This window comes from Ochotona princeps, chromosome 4 (genome assembly GCF_030435755.1).
Source record: "Ochotona princeps isolate mOchPri1 chromosome 4, mOchPri1.hap1, whole genome shotgun sequence".
Classification (NCBI taxonomy): domain Eukaryota; kingdom Metazoa; phylum Chordata; class Mammalia; order Lagomorpha; family Ochotonidae; genus Ochotona; species Ochotona princeps.
The window spans coordinates 6,884,893-6,908,069 of record NC_080835.1 but is presented as its reverse complement, the minus strand read 5'-3'; the positions used below and the strand labels follow the sequence as shown (position 1 = coordinate 6,908,069).

Genomic DNA, 23,177 nt, shown 5'->3' with positions numbered 1-23,177 from the left:
AATCGCACCCTTAAAGTTTATTTAGATAAAATAAGGAAGGGGGATGTAGCTGAGCACTGCAGTTCACCCCATTCCCTCTTAGCATCTGCCATCTCTGTGCTAAATTTCTTAACCATCACCAATAATGTGGCCCCTGCAAAATGTCACTGGTTACGATCTAACAATGAAAAATAAAGGTCAGGTAAAGTGGAAAGATCTAGCCACAAATAAGTGGCAGGGGACAGATCCAGTGCTAATATGAGGGTGAGGCTCTGTCTGTGTTTTTCCGCAGGATGAAGAAACACCGAGATGGGTACCTGAAAGGCTCACACGGCAAGTTTCTCCAACCCCAATATTTAGTGACCCCTCTTCTGATGCTGATGCTGATTCCGATCTACCCAGCAGAGGTAACATGGGCATTTGTGAAAGATTCCCCGATACTAATGCCAATAGGCATTGATTCCCCCATTTGGCCAGCCTTTCTAAGCTCAAATCCTACCTTGGGAAAGGTGGCCATTCTGCCAGATTATCAAGAAGCCAATTTCACTGGTATCCTCCAGCTAAATGGCTCATTGTGCTTTGTGTTAAATTTCAATTATTCTACCTTGCCACAAGGCAAAGCCCTAGATAATCATTGCTTGATATTGACAAAATGATCTATGATTGAAACAACATCAGATCATAGTCATGCCAAGGCATTCGGCTTTCAGCATTCTTGGACACCTGTAAATGCAAAGAAAATTGCTGCCAACTCCACCTCTTCTCCTCCTTCATCTGTGCCTCATTGCTGGGGCTCCCAAATAGGTAACCCTCCAAAATTAATTGAACTCCCTCTTTCCTGGGATAATTGTGCTACAAAAGCACCTATAGCATTTAAGGGAGTTGCTTTATGATGGTATGGACAGCTGCCTCCCAACGTTTATTCCTAGGAGTTCACCCCGCGAGAATCCATAACTCCTGCAAAAACCTTGGTCTCACCCATATTGTCCGGGGCATATTTATGTGGCCTCAGGGCCTGTGCAGATGCCATTCCCCTAATAATACGCAATGTCATAGTATTCATGGCCAATGCTTCCTGGAATCCCTCAAATTATACTCATGATACATTGTGGCTTAATAAATTTAACGTCCCTGGTTTGCATTTTACCCCCTTCTTTTTTATTGTGACAAATGATTCCGTATCTAATGATGGCATGCTTAATTGTTCTCTTAGTCTTTGCAGGATTAAGTCGTGCTGGAATATTGAAAAAATGGCAGTGATTGTACGACTCCCCGGCATAATCCCCATTGCAGTAAATCATTCTGAAGACTATCCCATGCTGTTGACTAGAAATAAGAGAGCTTTTGGAATTACGGCAGGCATAATAGTTGCCATTGGAATGGCCACAGCTTTGGCCATGGCTGCTGGTGTAGCCATTGGTAACATGGGCAAACACTGCTGCCACTGTTAAATGATCTAGCTGGCAATGTGGCTGAATCCTTACTCACCCAAAACACTCTGAATGCCCATTTGCAGCTTGGCATATTACAGGTAAACCAACAGGTAGCCTTATTACAGGAATCCATTGACTTACTGTGGGAAATGCAGATAGCCTGCTGCTTCCCAATATACCATCAAAAATGTGTCACCTCAGTAAAAGTCCACACTTTTTTGGCCAGAGTAATAGAAATCAATCAATACCTCTGCGGACAAAGATCAAGTGCCTTCCTAAATTTCACCAGTCGGTTAGCCACCAGTATAATTAAAGCAAATGAGACCCAAGTTCCACCCATGTCAGGAGAAGCAATGCTAAATGGTATAAAACTAGCAGCTCGCATGTTCAAGGAATGGAGCGGGGTTATGGCCTTGGAACCTTTACTGTCGCTGCGCTAGTAGTTGTCGTGCTCTTCCTGCACAGCATGCACAAATAGTAGGCCCAGGAGCAAGTCGTCTTTTGACAAGCCATGATGGCTCTGGCTGTGGAAAACCAGGGCGCTCAGGTTTGGCTGAGCATGATGCATTAATAGGTGACCAGAGAGAGGCAAGATCTGACAGGACTGGCGACCAACCTAAGACAGGGACCCCACATGCCACGGGCAGGACTCCCCATGATGGGTAAGATGCAAGTCGACTGTCAGACGATGTAAGACAGGTGCCTATTAAAAAATGAAAAAGGGGGAGATGCAGGGTTTGGCCTGGCTCCCCAAGGGTTAACCTCACCAAGTATGCCTGCTGCACTAATCATGCTTTTTTCTCATACTGGTTGCACTTGAGAAAGCTTGAGAAACTGCGGGCCAATCACCAGGGCATGACGTCCCCTTGCATGACTGATGGGTTTATGTTGACCTAACTGCAAGCTTCCTGATACATGCGCGAAACACAATGATCAAAGAGTGTGAGAATATTCCCCAGGAGGAACTAGACAGGGTATATTAGAATGGCCTGAAGTTCCAATAAATGGCATTCTTACACGAATGATCCAGTGTGTGTGTGTGTTTGATATTTTTTTTAACCCTAGTCCCTCCACTCGGCTCGGGGTACATGGTGACGCGGGCTTTGCTGGCACATGGGAATGCACCTACTTCGTTTTTTCTTTCATTTCCTGCCCTGATCAAAATCAGCAAGCCTTTTCCTCATCCAGCCATCTTTGCGTTCTGAGGTACTGATTTCTCAGCAGCTTTGAAGTACAATTTATTGTATACTTCTCCCAACATCATATTCAGTTTCACTCTACCTCATCCACCCCAAGATGAATAGTTTATTTAAACATAAGCGCTTTGGGAAATTCAAGTTGGAATTTGTCACAGTACGCATTCCTTTCACCACAAAAAATCTGGATAAATATTCATACATTATACCTTCTGTTTTCTTTCCCCTTGATGTCTTTTAATTGTGTACAAAAGTATAACTTTGTTTTTAATAATATACATTCAGTATATGCACACACATATTTTGGAGTCATTTCCATATTAATTATGCTTTAATTTTTGATAATATTCATGATCAGTATATAGACTCACACTTGCTTAAAATATGGAACTTAGAACAACTCCATGGAAAAATTTCATGGTAAACAGGAAGCCATGAGCATCTTTTCTGCAAGTTTATATCTAAAAAGTTAATTAATGCTGTTCATTATATAATGTTTCAATGTAGATGAAATATTGGTTGACTAAATCTGATACACCCTTTGCACATCCTTGGGTATTTTTCTGGAATTGTCAAGATATTTTGTGTCTGCTGTCTGCTCTGGTGACTGTAGTGTCAAAAATTCAACATTTGCTTTGTTATTCATGAGCCTCTTTGCATCTATCAGGGAGGTTTTTTCTTTTTAATTTGATTTATTTGTTTTGGAATTCATAGGTAGATGACTTTTGTTCATTTGTGGTACATAAAATTTTGAAGTATATTTGCATAGTAAGATAATTAAATCTGGCAATTTTACATATATCATTTAATTATTGTTTCCTTTAGTTATGTGACTATCAACTCTCTTTTCAAGAATACAGTATATGAACTATCATCACCAGAGTGTACCAAAGATCTTTTGAAGTTACTCTTTGTATTTTATATTCTTTGACCAACATGTTCTTATATATATTCCTCACCAAACTACCTCAGTCCATGACATCTAAACTATATTTTGTGAGGTTAATTTGTTTTAAATGGGATATCATATAATTATTTTTGCATGTTGGTATTTTTCACTTATCAGAATGTCATCCAGATCCATCCACTAGGTTGTAATGATACAATTGTTTTAAAAGGTGAATATTATGCAGGAGCTGTACCACGAATTTTGCATCCCTTCATCTAATAGACATTTAGTATGATTCCATGTAATGGTTATTATGAAAGCTACTTTAAAGCCCATTGACATGCAGACATCTCTTTGACATAGAGATTTCATTTCCTTTGGAAATACTAAATAATGAGGCTGATAGATCATGTGAATAATGCTGCTTTCTAAAACCACCTCAGCTCTTAGTCATTTGTGAATGAACTAAGGATACCTATAAGTTAGTCCTTCTTACAAACAATAGATTGGCTTGATTTAAACTCATAAATCATGTTCAGAAAATTCATGCATTTGGTTTGACAAAAGTGAGAGGTGTCATTCATTCATTTCATTATTCATTTATACATAGGACCAAATTGAATTTTTTTTCTCCTTATTTGGACCAATCATCAAGAGTATGTTAAAATCATGTTACTTTCATTTTTTTTTTTACTTTCCTTGAGTCTTTAGAGCTGGGAAAAAGAAATCCAACAGAACAAAGTCAGAAAACAAAGAAGCTAAAGAATAACTACACATGTCTCACAAATACCCCACGAGAACCACCTCCTGTAGACAAACTGCGTGTTTTGCAAGGCAGTTTTTTTTTCACACTCGATTCCCATTTTTCTCCCTAACTAAAACAATAAACAGGTTTATGTGCATGTGACAAACTCATTTTCTATTCCACATTTATCAAGTGTTCACAGGGTTGATGATGGTAAAACCAGTGTGATGAGAAAGAATAACTTGAGTTTTAGTAGACACACAAGAAAACATCAGAAGTGTGCCTTGTCAGGGCAGAGCATGAGCCACCACTAACCAGAACATTTTGGGTCTTTTCACCACTAAACCTACTGGTGCAGCGCAATCTCCATGACCCAGAGAGCCTCACAAGGAACTTGAAATTTCTGGGTAGAAGTGAGGCTGTCACTGAAGAAGGACATTAACAGCCCAGGTCTGAGGCTACCAGGACAAGACCCAAGTGATCATTTCCTTGCTCATGACAGAGCTATCAGCACAGCAGCTCTCTGCTCAGATCAAGGGTGGAAGATTTACTCACGAATTTTCTACATCCTGAATGGTTTCGGGAAATGGCTGATTCCTGGTTTCTTGAAGGCAGAAGACAATTAGTCCAGAAAGGATGGGGAAGACTCCATACATGATCCAGGGCAGGTGAGGTGAATATACGACCAGGGTCATCATAAGGGGAACCAGGACTGCCCCAACTCCTGAGAACAGACTATTGATTCCTCCAAATGTTGACCTATGCATGCAAATAACAATACAAATAAATTATGTAGAGATAGCCATAGACAATATCTTATTTATCATCTTGTTTTCATGGTGGAGGAATATTACAACAGAGCTACATACATGAGCTCTGACAGTAAGCCCTTAATCATCACATTTTCTGCACTATCTCCCAGTTTGATTTTGGCAACTGCTTGAAAGTCTATTTTATCATCATTAAGGTAGATTGCTGCAGCATCGATCATGGAGTGTGGTTTTTAAGGTAAATGCAATGACACATGACAGGACTTGACACATTTTTAGGCACAGTTGGCTTTTGTAGTTACTGATAATTGGTCATTAATTATTACCTCAATTTGTTATGCTATTTACTAAACAGTCTGCTTTATTCCCTCAAATAAGTGAGTGATTCCAATGGTCATATTTAGAAATCAGAAAGCTTGCTTTTCAGTTCTTGTACCTGCATACGGTAGGGATGAGTTCATTGGAATAGATGGGGAGAAAAGTTGCAGCAGAAGTACCAGCAGCAATTCCCAGGGTGGCTAAAGCCACACATGGAGTCTGCATTTCTGGAGAGAAACAAATCATAGGAAGTCAGAAAATTTTGAATGAATTTTAATCAGCACAGCCTTCCAATAATTGTGAGAAAATATTGTTGGAGGGGTTCCTGGGTGGGGATGTTTAGGTCTGTCTTCTAACATAGAGAATCCTCAACCTTATGGAGTGGTCAATAGATTAATGTAGCTTATACGATGTTATGTATTAAACAGATAGTGAAGGATGTCAAGTTGCTCCAATTCTTTCTGCACACATGAGTGATTTCATACATTTTATGTAGCTTCTCCTGTCTTTAAGACATGGGTAAATATTAAGGTAATAAATGTATATGCAGCCACCACTGGTAATTTCCCATATAATATGACATAGGTAATTTTATATGCAATTTCTTTATCTACATATTACTGGTGATAACTGTATATAATCACATGTTAAACAGCTTGGAATTAAAAGTGTGGAGAACAATTTTAGATGTGAGTCAGGTATTTTGTCAAATCATAACAAATGGATTGTGTTTATTGGGGGGTGGATACTGTGAATAGACACAGAATCTAGAACAATAGTTCATGAGATAATTAATACTTCCAGTTAATAATCAGCAGTGTCAACCTGGGAAAGATTAGCAGTAAACATTTGAAAAGTATCTTATACAATGTGATGGAAATATTGAAGTAGGACTTTAACTTTGACATGAGGTACATAAATCCAAACAACTCCCATGGACTCTGAGGAAGCCCATTCATCCCGCAAACTCCTGACTTTCTTACCTTTGGGCAAGAATGTGCTGATTAGCATGCAAAGTCCTACCAGGAAGAAAAGCATGAACTGAGTGGTGCAAAGATCCAAGTGTTTCATTATAAAAATGACAGACAATCTGGGTATAACTGTGACAGCCCCAAAGAGAACCTGCAGCATGAAGATACTGCCCCCCACTTCCTGGAGTTTGAGGACCAAGCCCATAATAGGTACAGTGGCTCCCAGTCTGCAAGGAAGAAAGGAGTAAAGACAAATTTAATAAGCCTCAGTGACAAAGAAATTCTTACGATTTTTTTTTAAAGATTTATTTTATTTTTATTACAAAGTCAGATATACTGACAGGAGGAGAGAGAGAGGAGGAGAGAGAGAGAGGAAGTGGAGCTGCCGGGATTAGAACCAGCGGGCATATGGGATCAAGGCGAGGACCTCAGCCACTAGGCCACGCTGCCGAGCCCGAAATTCTTACGATTTTGAATGTAAACATTATAATTGATGAAAATATCATTCAGGTATTCAATGTCAGTGCTGCAGAAAAAGCTAAATAAAAAAAATCACAATATAAATGAATAGAGAAATTTGCAATTGCTACTCATTTGCATCTTCTTTCCATAGAATGCTTTTAAAAAGTAAAAGTATAATTTGTGCTAAAATTTTACATCCTTCCTCTCTCCACGTATAAACCTAGTGCTTGGACACATTTCTGTATCCAGGTTAGGCAGGTCCCAATGAATCCTAGAGGACAAGAATAAACTACAATGTTATCTGTAGACAAGCTTTTCTAATCATTTGCTCTTTTTAAACATTCAACTGTAACAAAAATGCTGTTAATATCAATATTCTAAATCTGTAGGTTGACAAATGTAAAATCTATTCACTTTTTGGAAACAATTTTTTGAAAAGAAAGGAATTTCATTTCAACATTTTAAATGGATCCATCACCCCATGCACTTCACCTCACAAGGCCCAGGTAGAGGATTTGCATGTGTAGTTTCATTGCATGCAGCATCTGAAATATTAATGGTGTTGTCCTGGATTTGTCCGCTTCTCCAGAGCGGTGAATCTCAAAGACTTCAACAATAGAAAGAGAGAGAACAAGGGAGGTTTTAGAGATGAGTCCTGGAGGATGAGATGGGTATAAGAAGGGCCATCACTACAAGAGAACAGATGGTGCCATCAAGTGTGGAATGGGTGTCTGGGTTAGTGGTCAAGATGCCATGCAACACACAGCTTCTGTTAATACAGCTCCCAGGGGTCAGTCATGATGGTTCAGGTCATAGAGTTCCTGCCACCAACAGGGCAGACAGATCTGGATTGATTTCCTGATCCTTGGTTTCATAGCCAACCCAACCCTGGCTGTTGCAGATATTTTAAGAATTTACAAGCACATTAAAGCTCTCATTATGCTTTGCTGCTTCTTCGCCATGTCTGTGGGTCTCGAGGTGCCACTCTGCTGTCAGACTTGTCCTCTCCTGTTTCACAAAATCTCTCCTCATTGTTTCACTTTGGCAAATTATTCTGTCTTTTTAACCCTGCTGCACATTTTCTCTTTCTCTCCCTCATAGAAATAAACAGCAGTAAAATCTCACTTGGTATTAAGGTTTATATATTGCTAAGTCAGATTAAGTAGACTTTTTGAAGTGACAGCTACAGTGGTCATCATTGAATCACAGTTCTCACTATCAGCTTCTGGTCTTCACACTTCTGTATAATTCAGTCATGTTTGCTGTGCTTGTTTCTAGTAAACAGAAGAACGAGGTCCTGAAGAATTCAGTAAAATCAACCTGTAGACCAGTGAGCACCACAGCTTAGAAGATGACCCCGAGAAGAGAAGCCTGCTAACCAGAAATGCAATGACCAAGATCAAAAGAAGAGACAGAGGCACAATGCATATTACTGATGCCTTTCCCATAAAGGAGCAGAAGGCCTTGCCAACCTCAGAGCTAACTGAGAAAGAAGTCTAGAAAATGGAGGATAAAGAATGTTAAATTCTTGTTATAAAGCTTCATATCAGCAATGAGAAGCACATACAGGAATTCAAGGAATTTAAGGAATAGGTTATACAGAAAATAGCAGCAATGAATCAAATGAAAGCTGATATATTATAAATGAAGAACATAACAGAACAAATCAAAAAGTGGAAAGCTTCAATATGAGCATGAATGAGGCAGAAGAAAGACTCTCACACTAGGAAAATATCTCTTGCCATAACAGGGAAACAATTAAAAAGCTGGAAATAGATCTGACTCCAGCTAAAAAACAAATTTCTCAAGAAAGTTTTGGGGAGTTCCAGAAGGTACGCAAAGAGAAGTTGGTTTTAAAGCTGCATTCAGAGTCATGGAAGATGGCTGACTGTGGAGGGTTGGGGTAGCTGAGCGCGTGGAGAACTAGAGACAAAATTGGAAAAGTAGAGAATAGAAAGAGGAGAATTGCTGGAAAAGGAATCTGAAACTCCCCAGAGTTGGTGGGACCAAGGCAGGGCCAAGCAGACATAAAGGACTGCAAAAAAAAGAAAAAAGAAAAAACTCTCGAGACAGCAAACGCCAACTTGAATCAGTGGAAACGGATGCCATCAGGGTAAGCATGGATACAAACAATGAAAAAAAGTGGGGGGGAGAGGAATTGGTGAGTCACTATTCAGAGGCAAACTGGGCGGAATCTGAGCTCACCCATACCCCAGAGCTCTGGGACCTGGGTCACCCAGGAAGACATTGAAATCGCCCAAAACAGAGACATGTGGTTCCTAGGGGACAGAGGGCTCTCCCAAGGAAAAAGACTTCTCTCAGTGATCCAGAAACAGGAGAGCAGATTCTAGGTATAAACATGAGTGGCACTAGAGCAGAGCGACCTGCCCGGCTGGTAGCAGGGCCACAGAGCAGCAGGTGTGTGAGCGACAGAAGAGTAAATCAAAGAACAACACATCACTAAAATGACAGGACCAAACTGTCACCTATCCATATTAACCCTCAATGTAAATGGCTTAAACACATCAATGAAATCTCATAGATTAGTGGACCAGATTAAAATTAAAATGTATCTATCTGTTGTCTACAGAGACACATCTTATCCACAAAGATCAGAAGAAACAAAGTGAAAGGATGGAAAAAGATATTCCAAGTTAATGGTAAGGAAAAATGAGTGGGTGTAGCCCTTCTTTTATCAGATGATACAGATTTTCATGTAAAGAGCATCAAAAGAGATGAAGAAGAATACCACATAATGCTCAAAGGATGCATTCAGCAAGAAGAGATCAGCATATGTGTATGTATCAAATGCCAAAATATCTAGCTATGTGAAACAAATATTAACGGGTTTAAAGGGAGAAATAGACTCCAATATGATCATTGTGGGAGACCTTAATACACCATTAACATTAATAGACAGATCAAAAACCCAGAAACTCAGCAAAGAACAACAGAAATCACCCAAACGCTAGAACAAAGAGATTTAGTTGATATCTATAGAACCTTTCATCCTACAGAGAATACACTTTTCTTCATCAGTGCATTTAACCTTCTCCAGAACTGATCACGTTATAGGTCACAAAACAAGCCTCAGCAAATTTTAAAAAGTTGAAATCATAACATGCATCTTCTCAGACCACCAAGGAGTGAAGCTAGAGACCAAGAAGTCACAACACCAAGGAAGACTTGCAAACACGTGGAGACTGAATAATATGTTACTAAATGAGCAATGGACCAGAGAGGAAATCAAAGGGGAAATTTAGAAATTGCTTGAAATAAATGAAGGCATCAACACAACATATCAAAACTTAGGGAACACAATCAAGGCAGTGCTAAGAGAAAAGTTCATCTCAATCAATGCTTATGTTAATAAACTAGAAAGGAACCAAATAAGTGAGCTAACCCTATAATTAAAGGATCTAGAAAAATACAACAAAGCAATCCCAAGATTAGTAAGAAAAAAGAAATCATCAAAATAAGGGAGGAAATAAGCCAAATAGAGATCAAAAGAACTATACATAAGATCAATAAATCAAACAGCTGGTCCTTTGAGAAAATCCAGAAAACAGACTCTCCATTAGCCAACTAATCAAAAAAGGAGGGAGAAGATATGCATCAATAGCATCAGACAAGAAAAGAGATATAACAACAGATACCTGTGACATACAGTGAATTATTAGGAAGTATTACAAGCAACTTTATGTGAACAAACCAGAAGACCTAGAAGAGATGGACAGATTTTTGGTCATAGAAAACCCACCAAAACTAAATCAAGAAGCAATTAGCAACCTAAAAAGATCTATAACATGGACTGATACTGATTAAAGCCCTTCCAACCAGTAAAAGTCCTGGACCAGAGGGTTTCACTGCTGAATTCTACCAAACAGAGATGGAGCACCTGGGACAAGAACCAGCACTCATAGGGGACATGGTTACTTGGAGTTGGGGGATTTGCTGGTTGAGCCAATGTAACAGCCCCTAGAGTTAGGACTTTTAAGGAGAGCTCTGCTCATGCTAAAGTTCAGTGCCATGCTCAGTAATGCAGTGGTGCTTCTGGATAGCAGTGGTTTGAAATCCTACTGTGTAAACAGGATGTTTCAAAGTCCCTATGTTGTGACAGGCCTTTAGATAACCCATAACTTGTTCAGATTTTTGGGTGTTTCCTTTCCTACATTCTTTCCACATATGTCCCAATTTGCCACAATTATGACATTTAAGTCTGTTTTGCTTTAACCCATTGCTTAATGCAGCACTCAACATTTTAGTTTTGTACCTTTCAGCGATAATATCCACACACATGCCCTCATTACTTTGGGGGCCCAGGACAGGGCCTGCCTCCCGTTTCCCTGCATCTGACCCTGTACAGAATGATTACTCAATTTAGATTGACTTTGAAGCAATGTAACTGTTCCATTCTTGTGGAATTTAGACTGACAAGCTTTTTGCCAATGAAATCCCTTCTCACACTGTGGACAGATGGTGCAAGGAATATTTAAATTGGGTTTAGGAGTGTCCATATAAGTTTTTTCCTGTTTGAAATTTTGGGATGAGTTTCTGGCAGGACAGCTATGGCTGAAATGTCCTACTCCACCACATGAATAGCAATTGTTTCTTTTATATTTATTTGATTACCTCTGATGTTCTTTAAAGTCTGAGTGGCAGTTTGACCTTGAAGAGCTGCAGCAATAGTTAACCCTTGCATGTAAGATGGAATTACTTCAGCACAAGCTCGAACATAGTCTGACAAATTTCCTTTCCTTCTCACTGGTTGAAGTAAAGTTTGGCAAGTTGGAGTAGCATTTTTCAAAAGCTAACTGTTTAACTATGAGATCTGTAGCTGTGTTGTGCATTACTGTCCAGCTCATGGCCTTGGTGAGTCAAGCGACAAAATCGGCAAAACTCTCCTCAACCTTCTGTTTAACATTTACAAAACCTGAAGACTTTTGATCTGGAGATGGCAGGTGTTTCCATGCTCCCAATGTCAGGGAGGAGATAAGCTGTAATGTCTCCTTAGGCAGAGTAAGTTGTTCTGAAATGCCAAGATGAGTGCCCTGTCCTAAAAACATGTCTAGGGTAAAAGAAGGTTTGCCATGCCCCATAGATCCCTGAGACTTTACTTCTGCTTTAGCTAATGCCTCATATTCCATTTTCCACAAAAGGAAGTTTCCTCCTGTGAGGCAAGCCTTGGCAACCTGAAACCAGTCATATGGAGTCACCCACTTTCTGCTAGTCCCTCCACCATTGCCATAGTATATGCGGGGGTTGGCCCATAATTATAGACAGCATGCTTTAGTTCTTTAATAAGCTTATAAGGGAACAGTTCCCATTCAGGTTCATCCCATTCGTAGACAACAAGAAAACAGAAAAAAAATCACCTTCCTTAAGTGCCTGCTGCATTGCCCCTCTAATGCCAATCTTTGCTGGATCTGGTCTAGCTGGAAAGGGCTCACAAGGCTTAGCAGAATACCTTGGAGGCTTATCATCAACAGCATGAGACCATTTATCATGTAATTCAACCGTTTGCCCCTCTCCACAATCCAATCTAAATATTTCTGGTTTTAAAAGATCTTCTGGGCCCGGCGGCGTGGCCTAGCGGCTAAAGTCCTCGCCTTGAAAGCCCTGGGATCCCATATTGGCGCCTGTTCTAATCCCGGCAGCTCCACTTCCCATCCAGCTCCCTGCTTGTGCCTGGGAAAGCAGTTGAGGACTGCCCAAAGCATTGGGACCCTGCACCCACGTGGGAGACCTGGAAGAGGTTCCAGGTTCCTGGCTTCGGATCGGCGCGCACCGGCCCGTTGCGGCTCACTTGGGGAGTGAATCATCGGATGGAAGATCTTCCTCTCTGTCTCTCCTCCTCTGTGTATATCTGGCTGTAATAAAAATGAATAAATCTTTGGGAAAAAAAATAAAAGATCTTCTTCCTCATCTGTTAAGCCTTTCTGATCATTTTTATGAATTTTACATTATTTTCAGGAAGGACATTTTCCCTAGAGCCACAAATAAGGCCTAAGCCTTCCTTCTCAGGATCAAGAAGGGGAGTATGTTCTCTCGGCAGGGCCGAATGCATGGGATAAGGCTCAGGTCCCACATGTAGTGCTTTCTGTAAAACATTCCAAATGGCATATGCAGAAGATAGCATGCCCACTCACTCGTCCATTACTCCAATACCACCTTCTCATATCACTCCCTTTCTGATCCCATGTGTGTAAGTCTAAAGTGTCCTGCTCAAAAAACCATGGGCTAACCTTTTGTACAAGTTGTAAAAATTCTAACAATTGCTGCTTGCTAACTTTAATGCCCTTTCTTTTTATGATATGCTTAATAATATCACCATATAAACTTCTTTCACTAGACTCACTCTGGCCCATTTTTACAGCACAGAGGGTACACAACTTCTCAATATAAGTTCTGACTATTCACCCCTGACCTTCTGTCACCCCTGACCTTCTGTCAGGGGCCTGCAGCACCCTGGGTGAAGTTCTATCCACACCTCAAAGAAAAAGAAAAGACCTACCATCATTGAGCACTCACATTGGGTGCACTTGCCAGAGTAAAGCTTCAGCTGAGTTTGGAACTCGAGAAGGGTGGGTGGATGAGGCACAAAGAGAAATGAAACAGACCACTACAATTCCAGGATCATAATGGACAATGCGAGAAAGCTGTCCACTTTATTTATACAGAAACAAACTCTGGCTCAGACCTTTTACACCATGGTCAAGTGGGTGTTTCCAAGGATAATTCTGCTGTTTGTTTCACCTTAAAGGAAGTTCTCAATAGATGGTGCATATCAATCAGTAACACATTCCTACTACAATCCTAACCCTACAACTGAATCTTGAATCAGTTAAGGGAGGAAATACATCATAGAAGGAGGGAGTTAAAGATCAAGGATAGTCAATGGGGGCAGCAGAGACAGAGACAGCATGAATAACAAAAGGCTCTTCTGCTAAAATGGTATCAGCAACATCAACTTCCAAGCTCACATTGGTAGTAAACACCAACTCCGCAGTGGCAGACAATGGCTACAGAGATTACAGAAATGTCAGTGAGGTTGTCCAGTGTCCATGCAAAGGGTGGTGGAGTTGCATTCAGGTGGTTGTACAGACATCTGCGGGCCCTGCCATGCAGCAGGAAATTCCTTGTGGCCCTGCCTGCAATGGAACAATACTCTTCACACCATCCTGTCTTCCACACCCACCGCATGGACCCTAGCACAGTGGATAGGTTCAACAGTGTTTTATTGATTTAATATTAAATAATATTAAATTTAAAATTTTCATTAATAAGCAAACATTAAACAATATTTTAACTTAATAATATTTAATGATGTTTAATAATTTTAATAATAATTAAATATTAAGTAAATAATATTTACTTAATGAGCATTTATTATACATGTTATGTATTTATAGCAAATATAAAATGTAATATAATGCAATATGGATATATTATCTATATATATTTGTTATATATTTAAAATTATTTTAAATTTATGACTACTTAGTAGTAGCATTAATTTCATCTTAAATTATTATTTAATCATTATTATTGAGAGTAAATATTTATAAATTTATATATTTACATATTATGTGTTTATATGTAAATATGAATGTATATGCATATGATATATATTTTTATAGACATATGTAAAATATATGATATATGTGAAATATAAAATGCATATATATGTTGAAAAAAAGACATGTATAAAATGAGAATTTCATGTAATGCAAATTTAAGAATATAGTGAAATATCACACCACAATGCCCAATTTCTCTACTTTTCCCTCCTTTTAAAAAAATATTTACAATGGCATACTTTCACAATCAGGCAACACACTCTAGAGACTTAGGCATGTGGACTTACACGGAGTATGGGCTATGGCACCAATGAGTCTGTGTGGGGACCTTAGAGTTCATGTCCAGATGAGGAATGACTACTGAGGGACATCCATGGACAACGACACTGTACTTTCAGTACGTGAGGGTGCTGAGACTGAGCGGCTTGGTGGGGGGGATGGAAAGACTTTTAAATGTCTCTCCAAAGCACCAGCACATGTGGGAGACCTGTGCTTGGATAGTTAGCAGCAGCCATCACCAAATACCAGTCACTGGCACACACTCGAGCTAGAGCTGGCAGCCCACCTGGCAGGGCTAGATCATAGTATTCACCAGTGAGAGTCGTAATAGGAGCAGATAATTGCTTAGTTAATATGGGGATTTGGGACGATAATCATTTTCTGTATCTACTTCTTGCTGACTAAAGGTGCTGATCATTTTGGTAATGGGGATCTTGGGGTGCCAGGGTGCTGGTAGTGGTCATTAATAATAGCCTTCAAAGAAAGAAGATTTCTGAAAGTTCCTTTAAGGATTAGTGATAATGTAACCATAACTAGTTGAATGTTCTAATGGAAAAGTTTTCATTTGCTCCTTTAGCATCCACTGTATGCAAGAGAGAACAGATAGAGCAAATATAAGAGTAAGGAAAAGTATGAGTAGGAGTGTCAGTTTCCCTTGTGGGTCTCTTGAGAGGTGAGCGGCCAAAAAGAGATGGGGGGACAGTGCTCCCCAGGCAACTGACAAAGCTTATTTCTAGGGTTATAGTTCTTATATAATTAGTAAAAAAAAATGGTTCAAACACAACTCAGACTTAGGTCATGTCTGTAAACAGGGAGCTCAAGGAAAGTTAACAAGAATGCTTGGCAAAGCACCATTGGACTGGAGAATAAGTAGGGAGTACCGTCTGCCATCAGTTAGCTGACTACACAGAGCACAAATGTTCATCTTTCATCAAGGAGAACATGAATACACCTTCAAGGATTCACTGGGAGCAACATGTATGCTGGGTGAAGGGCCTTTTGCTTCCTCTTCCTGGAGCCCATTCTCAACAGGTTCCCACCCTTGAATCTGTCAGCCCAGCTTATCTTGTTGCATGTGTTCCAACAACAAAAGGTTTTGAGAGGGGCAGAGCGCACCACAGAAGGGGACTTCCCAGAATCCAGGGAGAGGTAAGACTTTTGTTTTTAAGCTTTTACTTAAGCTGTTTATCTTTTGCAATCCCTAACTGGTTGACATAAAATCCACATTTCTCCTGGAGAGAGAGAGAGAGAGATAAACTACCCTTTGTAATCAATAGAGGATTCAGGCCTAGGCAGTTTTGTAGAGCTACAGTTGCCAGGGAATTAAATTGTACTGGGGGTATTAGGACAATTTGTGTCACTTCCTGTAGGTCATTCAGGAATTGAAAGGACAGGTTTTGCCGGATCTTTAGCTCCCTTGGCAAGTCCTTTGGTTATGCCTATTGGGATCAGTAAGGGGCTGAGTGGGAGTTACCCTGTGATTTTGAGCAACAAATTGACCCATGAAGAGCACAGGTGTGACTCATGGATCACACAGTAGCATCATTTTCTCTGAGAAGCTTTTTTTTTTCTTTTTCATTTCTTCATTGACACATTGTTATTCAGCAGCATGCTATTTAACTCCCAAGAGGATGTGTAAACAATGGTCTTATCCACTTTCCTGAAGCCCTTAACCCCTTTGCGTCCTAATCAACTATGTAAAGATTATCAAAATAAATTAATATTTAAAGATGAAATAATGAAAAACATCATTCCTGTTGTTAATTCTGTCTTATGGCTTTTCATTTAAGGGAATATATAATAACTGTATAATAGAGACTATCATATCCAGATGTACAGATACAATGCAGTATGCATCTCTACTTCCAAATCACAGATGGTCTCCCAAATGAAACAGTTGTATATGTCTGGACAATAGGATGCTGGAGTGTCTGCCATTGTCTGTACTTGCAATGTCAGGATACACTAAAATAGCAGAGTGATGGACTTATGACTGCTTATGAAGGACTATGCTATCATAATAATATAAGGGAAATCAATTGGGGAGAAGGGATTTAGCAGGGGGTAAGGCAAATCCCAGAACCTATGGAATTGTATCATAAAAGTAAAAATAAAAATAGATGGAAAAAAGAGCATAGGTGTTTGTTTTTCTCTGGAGAGTACATTGAGAGTAGGAAATAATAAGGTGATGTTATAAACCACACGCCATCATGGAGGCAGGCATTGACAGATTGTGATGTAGCAAAGGAGGGAGCAGTTGACCTTGGCTGTGCAAGTCATATTTGCTGAAGGCTCCACATTATAGCGAATAGTGGAGTCACAGTTGGTACATTTTGAGAATCATAATGAGCTGTTAACTCAAAGGGCAGTTCCCATAAGAGTGAGTGGAAGTTGAGGAGTTCAAAAAGGTGACAAGAGAAGAGGCTAGCTAGAGGTGACCCAAAAATACATCCCTATAATTTTTTTTTTACTCCTGAATGAGAAGTGCAGCAGAAGCCAGAACCCACAGGCAAGGGGCCTATTCGTAGAATATTGAGTTGAGTTTTTTTGGGCATGTAGGCAACTGGGGTGAAAATTGGTCCCATATGGTGCCCCAGGGCACATAGAGGAAATCTGCCACACCCATGAAAGACAGGATCGCTTCTTTGCTGTTGGGCAGCAGCAGTGACCAAGTTTTTTCAGTCTGGGTGATGGCCGTAAGTGTGGGAGTGATGAGGAGTCCTACCTTGAGAGACAGGTAGTTGAACCCTAGATGGAGACACCTGACAGCCACAGTGAGGTAGAAAACTTAATTTAAAAAAAGGCGCTGGTGTGGCTATCCTGGAGGAAGGGGCTGTGGAGGAGAAGGTCATCCACATACTGGATAAGTTTGGAGTGGGGGAGTGAGGGACGATAGGTCCTTAGAGAGAACCAATCAAAGAGTTTGGGGCTCTCCTTGAGTCCTTGAGGTAGGACAGTCCAACTGAGTTGGGAAGAGGAGTGGGAGTCAGTCTATCCACAGAAAGGCCAAGAGCTCCTGGGCTTGGAAATGTAGCACAATGAAGAAAAAGACATCCTTTAGGTCCAGGACTGAGAAATAAGTACTATCACTGGGGATGGTGAAAAGCAGATTGTGACATTTGGGAGCCACTGGATGGACAGAGATGACTGTTGAATGAGCTGCCTGAATGAGTCTGTAGCTTTGTTAGGCTTTTAAACGTATAAGATAGGAGTGTAAAAGGGAGCGTTGGCATGTAATAGGAGGCCCTTTCAAAGCAGATCAGAGATGATGGGAGACTCTAAAGAGGGAGAAGATATTTGCAGTGTTTGGGAAATGCCTGGGATCCTTGGAATGAATCTGAATGAGATGGTGGTGGGTCAGCACAGAAGGACTTGGGGTGTCCCACACTATGGGGTAATGAAGAAATATGAGACTGACAGCATCATGAAGCAACCAGTCATGATTAGAAAACAGGCTTTGGACTCAGATTGGACCCTGCACTTAGAGACAGGTGCTCCATGAAATGAGGAAATTTGGGGTCTTAGGAACACTTGTTTGCTGCATAACACTAAGTCAGAGGAAGAAAAATACTGTTCTCCTGTGAACTCTGATCTCTGGGACTGCTTCATAAATACATGGGCCACAGTGCTGCTCTTCTTTAATGATTTACTATTGCTCGTGTACTAGGATGGCAACCTCCTCCACCCCCTTGAAGTTAGTACAGAAAGCGTATGGCCTGTGAACTATAAACACTGAGCAAGTCACCTATGACACAAATACTTAGACAACCACCATCTCATCCCATAATGCAACTTTATGTTCTCTGCTGTCAAATTAGGTTCCCAGGAATCACACTGTGGACACACAGTAAAGTCCAGCATCTAAAGAAAAGTTCTGTTGCTACTCCCGCTTGTATGTCTCAAATGACACACAGCTCATATCTGTTCTCACAAGCCTTTCAGACAAGCCTAAGTATTCAAGTGCTCTTATAAAGCTATTGTACCCCTAACAGCACAGTGCTAGCTAAAAACAGACACAAAGAGAAAGGGAACAGAATAGCAACCCCTGAAATAAATCAGTGCAATGCTGGCCAACTTCACCTTGACAAAGGACTCCCGAGGAAAGGACGGTCTATTCAACAAATAGTACCTGGAAAATTAGATTACAAACAAGGCCTTTATGTCCCATCATGTGCAAAGCTAAACTCAATATGGGTCAGAGATGTAAAGGCTTAAAAGGATAAAACTAACAGAAGAAAACACAAGGACCCAGTTCAAGACATAGACATCAGCACTTTATTTTTGGTAAGACCCGCAAAAGCACAGGCAAGAAAAAAGCAAAAACAGACTGATGGGATCCTAAGTTCAAAAACCCCTCCATTTCACTCCTGAGAGTGACAATCCTCCCCCTCTCTCCCTGTGCTCTCACCTGGGTCAGACAACTACCCAGTCCTTAGAATAACCACCTGTATCCAGTTTGGTCTCAACCTGTGTGCTGACTCAAGATGTCCCAAAGACTATTGCATTCTGCTTTGCTCTGACCACAAACACTAACTAATTCTGCTAGTTCTAAACCCCCTTTTAAAAAGAGCTTATAAACACTTTACCTCTCAGGGTTCATACAATCTGCAGGATTTTGCCCCTTCCCTCCCTTCGAAAGCAAATAAACCCCAATTCTGCTCACTCCTCAGCTCCTGTGAAATGTTTCGCAACCCCAGGCACAAGGCCTTGCAAACCAGGCTTCCATCTGGAAACCACACAGAGATCTGCTGCCATCTTCAGGGACAGACCTCATCCTGCAGATAGAATGTTTGTAAAATTTGATGACATTGGAGGACAGTCAGTCCTTTCTGTCCTCTCAAAGTTTGCTGGTGTCTCGGGACTCCAGGCTGCTAGACTCCTCCTCATTGTCTTCTAGCTTCATTACTCAGGGACAGGTGCCTGCTGAAGTCAGACAGCAAACATCACCCTTCCACAAACCACTCCTGTTTTCTTCTTTTTAATTGTCACTTATGGACAACAGCCTGTTTACCCGCTCAGAAAGGGAATCCCATTGAAGTGGTTTTCTCAAAAACTTCCCGAGGGCCTAAGAAACTGGCTCAGTGGCTAAATGCTTGCCTTGCATGCACTGAGATCCCATATGGGTGCTGGGTTTTGTTCTGGGTGCTCCACTTCCCAGCCAGCTCTCTGCTTGTGGACTGAAAAAGCAGTAGAGGATGGCCCAAAGTCTTGGGACCTTGCACACGCATGGGGGACCTGGAGGGATCTCCTGGCTCCTGGCTTCGTTTTGGCTCAGCTTCAACTGTTGTGGTCGCTTGGGGAGTGAACCACAGGACCAAAAATCTTTCTTTCTATATCCCCTTCTCTCTGTAAATCTGTCTTTTCAATAAGTATAAGTAAATATTAAACAAACAAACAAACAAAAAACTTCTCCCTGAGGTGTTTAGCAGTTGGTGTTATCAGTGTGATTGGTTTGCCTGGTGTAAGGGGTCTCCATTCCTATACATCTGTGGAAATGTCCTGTTATTCCCCATAAAGTGTACGTGTATTTCATATTAATCCCAAAATTTAAAAAATTAAAACAATTTGTTTTCAGAAAAAGAAAAAGCTCAAAAATAAAATGTGACCATACCTTAACGACAGAAGGAAGATACAGACACCTCTCACTAGCAGATATGCCAGTCTTGAATGGCAAGATCCAGGTATCTTTGGGTTATCTGACTGATCCTGGTGTACGAGCTACCACCTTCAATGCCATGGATTTGAATTGGGATACCATCCACTCTGCCATTGGATGAAAGCCATACATAAGACTCTACTTCAGAAGAAAATGGAAATTCAATGTAGATGATGAAAAGTGTTGTCCACTGAGCCTAGTCCCACCCTAATAGTCATGGTAGGTAGGAAAATCAGCCAAGCAGAAGTGGACAGTAAAAGCAAAGGAGGACAAAGGGTCCAGCAATGGACAGTGGTGGACTTGAGGCAACACCACCAGAGCAGGAGCATTGTGTTGCACCTGAGACGTGGAAAGCCAGATTAGAAAATTTTCTGCTAGGCCTGGTGATGGCTGGGTGGCTAAATCCTCACCTTGCATTCACCAGGATTCCATATGAGCTTGAGTTTGTGTCCTGGCTGCTCCGCTGCCCATCCAGCTCCCACCTTGTGGCCTGGAAAAGCAGCAGAAGATGGCCTAAAACTTTGGGACCCTGTACCCATGTGGGAGACCCAGAAGAAGCTCCTGGCTCCTGGCTTCAGATCAGCTTAGCTCCAGCTGTTGCTGCCACCTTGGGAGTGAACAAGCAGACAGAGAATCTTTCCATATCTTCTCTTTGTAAATCTGCCTTCCTAATAAGTATAAATAAATCTTTTTTAAAATGCTCTGCTGTTACAATTGATGGAAGTATGCTTCATTGTTGATTTTTTTAAGTTGACTCTAATTATGCATACCAACAGGGTGCAGTTTGTTAATGCTTTATGTATACATGGTGGAACATGTTCAACACCTCACATTCTTAACAATTTTTTACTGGTAAACGTATTTACATTCCAGCTTTTGGTAATTTGGAAATATGCACGACATATACATGACTGCATTCACCATATTGTACACTGGACTGAAACACTGACCATGAATATCCGTTTCCCAGACTGTTGGCGATGATAATGTTGAGAACCTGGGATTAGTTGCCACTCTGACATGCTGATTAATTTTCTTTGTGCAGCCATCTAGTAGAGGGTTTGTTGGATAACATGGTATTTCTGTAGTGAATTTGTTGAGGAATTGCCGTCATGGCTCAACTTATTTACATTCCTACCTACGGTGTTAGAAGAGTTTTCTTTTAGCCTAGTGACACCTCCCATCTCTTGTGTTTTTGATAATGGCTTTTTAAAACAGGTGTGAGGCAGTTTTCATCTGTTTTCCTTTGGTTACTAGTGATGTTGAAAATTTTTGTACCTGGGCCTGGCGGCGAGGCCTAGCAGCTAAAGTCCTCGCCTTGAAAGCCCTGGGATCCCATATGGGCGCCGGTGCTAATCCCAGCAGCTCCACTTCCCATCCAGCTCCCTGCTTGTGCCTGGGAAAGCAGTCGAGGACGGCCCAAAGCATTGGGACCCTGCACCCACGTGGGAGACCCGGAAGAGGTTCCAGGTTCCTGGCTTTGGATCGGCGCGCACCGGCCCGTTGCGGCTCACTTGGGGATTGAATCATCGGATGGAAGATCTTCCTCTCTGTCTCTCCTCCTCTCTGTATATCCGGCTTTCCAATAATAATAAAATCTTTAAAAAAAATTTTTTTTGTACCTATCTGCTGGACATTTTTATGCCTTCTTTGAGAAATGTCCTTTGAAGTGCTTTGTCCATTTCCAACTGGATTGTTTCGTTTGAGTTTCTCATTAACACCTTGCTAGATGTGAGGTGGCAAACATTCTCTTCTGTTTTTGTACGTTCTCTTCATATTTTTCATCGTTCTCTTTCACATGCAGAAGCTTTGTAATTTGGTGTATTCCAGCTTTTCAATTTTTATTTTTGTGGATCATGTTTTTGAGGTCATATGATTGTCCATGTTAATGTCATGCGAGATCCCCCTGTTTTCCTCTAGTAATTTTATTAAGTTCTTATGTGTAAACCTTTAATCCATTTTGAATGATATTTGTATGTGGTGTGAAAAGAGTGCCTAATTTCTTTCTTTTCCATGTGGACATTCTATTTACCTAACACAGCTTGTTGAATAGATTTTCTCTACTGTACACTTTTGATATTTTGTCAAAAATTACTTGACTGAACATGTGGCTTTACTTCCTAGTTCTTTATTTTGTTTCATTGCTCTTTGAGTCAGCTTTTATGGCAGTGTTGTGCTGCTTTGATTCCTATAGCTTTGTGATGTATTTTAATACTGGGCAATGCAATCTCTCTGGTTTTCTTCTTGTTGCTTAATATTGCTTTGGGTCATTGTAGTTTGTTATGGTTCTACACAAATTTTAGAAATTTTTAAAATATTTCTGTAAAAAAAGTCATTGAAATTTTGATAATCCTTTAAGTCCATAGATCACTTATTTTAGTGAAATTAGTTCTTCCAATACATTAATGTTGGTTCTTTCCATTTACTTAAATCCAGTTCAATCTATTTCATCAATATTCTAATTTTTTTTCTGGTATAAGTCTTTCATCTCCCTGTTTAAATTTGTTCCTAAACACTTTGTTTTTGTGCATTATAAATAAAACTGCTTCTTTTGTTGCTCTTTAGGGCATTATTTGTGTAGAGATATGTTACTAGTTATATGTTGGTTTGATTTCTTGCAACATTCCTGAATTCAGTTATTAGTTGTAGTAATTTTTACTATCTGTTTTGGCTTTTCCATAAATGAAATAATGTGATAAAGACTTCTTTCCAATTTCTTCCTCATCTAACTGCTCTGTGTAGAACTTGATGTAGCAAGAGTGGTCATTCTTAATTCCCCCACACCCAAAAGGATGGCTTTTTAGCATTGAGTAAATGTGAGCTGCGAGTTAATACTGTTTTGCCTTTTTTGTGTTGCAGTAATTTTTGATAGATAAGAACTCAACAATACCATTTTGTT

At 40.4% G+C, this 23,177-nt stretch overlaps 1 protein-coding gene across 1 annotated transcript in view; it reads right to left on the bottom strand.

The window, feature by feature from the left end:
- Positions 1-1,848: 1,848 nt before the first annotated feature.
- The window catches only part of LOC101517686 (organic anion transporter 7-like), a 67,008-nt gene continuing 45,679 nt past the window's right edge, over positions 1,849-23,177 (bottom strand). Inside the window, exons 8-10 of the mRNA XM_058662235.1 lie at positions 5,449-5,557; positions 4,798-5,001; positions 1,849-1,936 (exon numbers count right to left, since the gene is read on the bottom strand). Of these exons, the coding sequence (XP_058518218.1) occupies positions 1,849-1,936; positions 4,798-5,001; positions 5,449-5,557 (401 nt within the window). The remainder of the gene's footprint in view (positions 1,937-4,797; positions 5,002-5,448; positions 5,558-23,177) is intronic.